Source organism: Platichthys flesus, chromosome 14, assembly GCF_949316205.1.
Source record: "Platichthys flesus chromosome 14, fPlaFle2.1, whole genome shotgun sequence".
NCBI classification, from domain to species: Eukaryota; Metazoa; Chordata; class Actinopteri; order Pleuronectiformes; family Pleuronectidae; genus Platichthys; species Platichthys flesus.
In genome coordinates, this window is record NC_084958.1 from 16,708,274 (window position 1) to 16,713,555 (window position 5,282).

A 5,282-nucleotide genomic window follows, 5' to 3' on the forward strand; every position below is an offset into this window, starting at 1 on the left:
AAGATTTTGTGCGTTTATTTGAAATCAAACCACCGCAGAGTCAGTGCCACGCGGCTCCGGAGCCCCTGTGGGGGATGAACCGCGCTCACTTGGAGCTGGTGTACTTGGTGACCGCCTTGGTGCCCTCGGACACGGCGTGCTTGGCCAGCTCCCCCGGCAGCAGCAGCCGGACGGCGGTCTGCACCTCCCGGCTGGTGATGGTGGAGCGCTTGTTGTACTGAGCCAGCCGGGACGCCTCGGTGGCGATCCGCTCGAACAGGTCGTTGACGAAGGAGTTCATGATGCTCATGGCCCGGCTGGAGATGCCCGTGTCCGGGTGAACCTTGGAGCACAGGACACGGTCGGTGTTAGTTCATTTCGGGGATACGGAAGCGGCGGCGTCGCCTCCTCCTTCCTCCACCCACCTGTTTCAAAACTTTGTAGATGTACATGGCGTAAGTCTCCCGTCTCTTGGCTTTCCTCTTGGTCTTTTTCTCGCCGGTGCCTTTGCCTTTCTTCTTGGACACATCGTTGGTCATGTTTGGAAACTGTTCGAAATGAGGCTCGATGTGTAAAGCGACTGTATCCGGTTGGTTTCAGGAGTGAAAATCCTTCTTCTCCGGAAACGGGCGCGTGTTTAAGTAGAGGCGCTAATTAGTGAATTTCATTCACCTGCGGATTGTTAGCAACGAGCTAAGTCTATGTTAGCGCGAAGCTAACACATCATCAACCACTAAGGTGAGCGTGTACCCACCTGGGCTTTGTTGGTTCTTAAACTTGTGGAACCAGAACCCAACAGACACTTTTTTTTAAAAGGGCCAGAGGCCGGAAAGCCCGGTGTACACGGTAGTTATTGTAGTTGTACGTTAATTCTTTACTTTGTTAACCAAATTCATGCAATGTATCCAAGTGCTTTGATCTACCATGACCTGGATGTCTGGGAATCTCCACAGACAGATAATATCGTAATTTAGTGATGGTATTAGGATTTAGAATTGTTAGCCCGGTCAAATATAGATCTACATCTGTGATTGTTGTGATGATATACAGTACGTGAATATGTACCTTGCGTCTTTTTTGACGTATCTCTTTTAAGGTGACGTCCTCTCAGCCAATCATGTCGGTCGAGGTGATGCTTGAACTTTGACTTCAATGTAGCTAAATAAGTGGACGGTGTCTAAATTGTTTGTTTAATTGTGTTTGATGAAAGTTTGTATCTATTTATTTATAAACGATGACGTTGTTTATGTATTGTTATTTTGTTCAGATTAATTTTGGTTGAAATTGTTTTTCCAAAACAGGACATTTTGAAACCAAAATATGTCTACATTTTCCATCTGGCCATGCTTGTAAAGATTATGATCATGCTCATTGTGTGTTTATGCGGTGTTGGAATAATACATATCAATATATTGCTAATGCTTTGTTGACAGTGAGGAGGTAACACCTCATTTTCTGCCCATAAAGAGATTTAAAACCACAACCTTAACATAGAGGCAAGAATCAGTTTTAAACTTAAAAGAATCAAGAGACTTGAGTCCTCCTGCAGCAGTTGTAGGTTTGGTTACTACCCGGCCCTTTTCTGCAGGTTCTTCCCCATCCTGTGTCCTCATTTCACTCTTGTACTGTCCTGTCCTGTCAAAGAAAATAAACAAACACTAATATGACATTTGTATAGATAATAATCGATAACTACTAATGTGAAAATAGTATCTTAACATTTTTACTCCATCACAAGTCGGTAAACAGTAAACAGGCACATGAGACACAGATGTCAACACTTATAAATCTATTAATGTAATTTTACATTCAGATCTAAATAGTTGCTTTTAACGTCAGCTTGTGTATTGTAAGACTTTTGTCACGTTTGAACTGTATGTCCGTATTTCACTAAGCTCCTAATATACCTTTTTGCTAATACAGCTGTTTTTATCATTAACTATGCTTAGTTTTAAATTATTTATATGCGTCTCACACCTCAGCAGTTTTCATAGCGCTTCACCATCATTCCAATATTGGCTTATGAGTCAGTGTTATCTAAAAACGTTAAAACCTAATTTAAATTACAACTCAGTTTCAGGTGTTAATCATAAAATAACTAATTAGAAACCAAACTTATTAAGAAATGTGGCCCCAGAACAATTAACATTGTGACAAGAGCTTCCTAAAACGACCATCTTTTAGAAAAATCGATTTTAGTTTTTAGTTTGGTCCATGTCCTGTACCGCAGCCAGCCACTAGGTGGGGATCAAGGCTCTTTGTCTTCACTCTTGCGGAGCACTCATGTTGTCCATCTTATAAACAGTCAGGCACAAGGACCCTTATACTGAGGCAGCTAAATGGATTTCAGCCATTTTTATACATTTGTATTTACACCTGTACTTTTCCTGATGTGACGTATCAACATGTCTGCCATGAAAATGGAAATGCAATCCTGTATAGTCCAATTATAAATGGAGCTTATACTTGAAGCGCTCACACCGTTGCACATAATAATGGTGCCCACTGGGGGGCACACTAGCACCAGTTTTAAATGCTGTATTAAAGGTGGAGCGGAGCACTTGCTGCAGATTCCACTTTACATACACTTTAAATACACTTGAGAGAAACCCTGGTAGTCACGTGTAGTGTTTAGCTAAGATGTAACACTGCACTGTTTTCAGATTGATAAATTTACCATGAGGCCATATCGATTAAAACTGTTTGCTACGGACTATGAGGCTGAATTAAAACAGACACATCCTCCAGGATCCCCGGCACAAAGGCCCCAAAAGCCCCAGGTTCATTTAGTCTGATTTAGTGTGGAGCTGTCACAGGAAATGCAGATGGGTTTAGGGAATTTGCAATATTAATGTCTGGTCTTGAAGAACATAGAACATCACCATGTTACATTCCTGTTGTTTTAATCTTTTTAAATATTTGACTGTTCTATTTAAGGATTCTGCTACATATCGTGATTTAGAACTATCGAGAAAGTATCATTTGGGAATATTCTCAACACATCCTTGAGATTTTATACACATTTTGCAATAACTCTATCAATATTTGAAAAAGTGAGCCCAAGATATGCGTTTGCGCAGTCCTGGTGCATCTGTTGTCTTGGTGTGTTCCACACAATATATTTCAGTTTTAATTAATGTGTTATGGCATCTGATTTTGGAAAAGGGGCTATTTGTTTATTTAGTAGTGGTATGTGCATCTCTTAGAACTGCGTTCGACCTTGGACTATTGTGTTTTCGAACGTCCTGACCAGTTTAAGATTTTCATGCTGATAATTAGGATAAACATGTTTCTGCTCCAGGCCTTTGTCATCTGATTTTAATCTAAACATCTAAGTAAATAGGCACTCAACGTGTGATGTTGTAGAATTTTAGTATAATAGCAAATATGTTCCCCCCGTTATTTGTGTGCTAACAAATCTCTTTTACTGCTGCATAACCAATTACCCCAAGGCTTTGATGGACTTGATTTTAAAAACATGCCAGGATATATACCGATTTAGACCATAAATGTTACTTTATCTTAAAGCAAATGCTTTTACCTTTGATACTCCATTAAGTATTTGCATTGGGCATAAACACAGTTGTGTCTGCTCTGAACATGCCACTCAGAGCATACATTATTTGCGATGCTTCCACGCAATAATCTCGGGATGTGTGAATTTGAGAAAGTTGCAGCAACACCAGCCTCTAGTTTGCTTTTCCGGCTGTTGAGTGGGAGCTAGATTGACAGCTGTGATAGGACCCTAACACCTGAGAGCTTGTAGCACCGGAGCTTTGCAATAACAGTTTCATCATGAAAATATATCTTGGTTTAAAATGACACCGGACTTGGAATTGAAAACCTCAACTGCTAAAATGTGCTTTTATTTTTAAAACTCAGTGTAAAGAGACACATGTTTGCCATGTATCACACACAATAGAAACACAAACATTTTTAGTGCACAACAGGGAAGAAACACACTATTTGTCTTTTGTTTTTTGCATCACAAACTTGGCCTGTAACACCTTACAGACCCTCTCCTGTGTGTCTTGATGAGAAATGGGAAGGTTTGTGTCGATCAATGACACAGCAGTGTAACCATTTGTGCGAGTAATTGGTGCCAAATCTCCTTGTAGTAGATTGCAACTTCTTTGTTCAGGGTTTCAGACTTGTTCTGTCCCTCTCACTTTTTGTCCCCCGTAAGTGCGCAGCAGATATTGAGCAATGCATTACAAATGAACAAGCCCTTATCTCAGACAACATTAATGCAAGGTCGTTTGCTGCAACTGCCAGACATTGTGAATAGCAGCCATTGGTTGAGTTTATTGTGAAGGCCATCTTCTTCTCTGTTGTCTGGCAGATTTGAGCTGTTTGGCTGTTTCATCTGTGAAGAGAAGATGGGAAAGAAAAGGTGAGTGTGTGTGCACATCTGCTACCTCGATACGTCTGTGTGACAGCCACAGAAAGAAAAATGTTGGCTGATCTGTTTATCACAGCCTTTTATAAACACATATTGCTTAAGGCTATGAGGTGTGTGTGTTGTTTTTTGTGTGGGGGATTGGTGGCTTGATATAGCAAAAGCTTAGCTTGATACCTGCAGTGATTACTCCGTATCTGCCAAATACATAAGCTGTGTTATGGGCTTGTACACAAAGTTTGTCAACATCTATGCAAACAAGCAAATACTATTGCGAACATAAAAGCTTGTTAATAAAATGTGCTTGTTTGATTATTTATTTAGTCAAACATTATCATAATTTCCCCCTGTAATTCAAAGGAACTGTTAAATCTGCTCGTGCTGAATGTTGTATATTGGAAAACACTGTGGCTGGAGGCTGGGGTAGTTATAAAGAGTCAATTCAATTCAGTTTTATCTGTATTGCGCCAAATCAGAACTAACATTATCTCAAAGCACTTCACAGAGTAAGATCGACACCTCATGATATTTTTGAGCCAAACCTGACAATTTTGGCTCACAATCATTCATTTGGGCTCTGCTCCATCCAGTGAGCGCTGTCTGCTTCTCCTCTAACTTCATGATGTATGTGTTTACAAATGTCAATTGCTTTTCTGCTGTGTTAGGTTTCCTAACAGGGTTATCAGTCCTGTGTGGCTCTTTCACAAATCTGCATAACATGGACACCACAGTTGCTAAACACTATAGTTAAAATCCAATATCATTAAGAAACACATGTAGAGAGAGAAGCAACATTAATGCTATACTGTGCAATTCTGTTTTCACTTCATTAAAATTACTCAAATCGGGTTAGTATATTTAGGATCCCAGTCAATATTTTATACATCAGTCTTTTACCACAATT

The 5,282-nt window shown here is 40.1% G+C and overlaps 1 protein-coding gene across 1 annotated transcript; it reads right to left on the reverse strand.

Annotated features, from left to right (window-relative positions):
• zgc:92591 (uncharacterized protein LOC436997 homolog) lies at positions 1–597 on the reverse strand. The gene is made up of 2 exons (XM_062404103.1): positions 405–597; positions 1–322 (listed from the first exon to the last, which is right to left on the reverse strand). The coding sequence occupies exons 1-2, from the start codon at positions 516–518 to the stop codon at positions 86–88; spliced, it is 351 nt and encodes a 116-aa protein (XP_062260087.1). The 5' UTR covers positions 519–597; the 3' UTR covers positions 1–85.
• Positions 598–5,282: the final 4,685 nt, after the last annotated feature.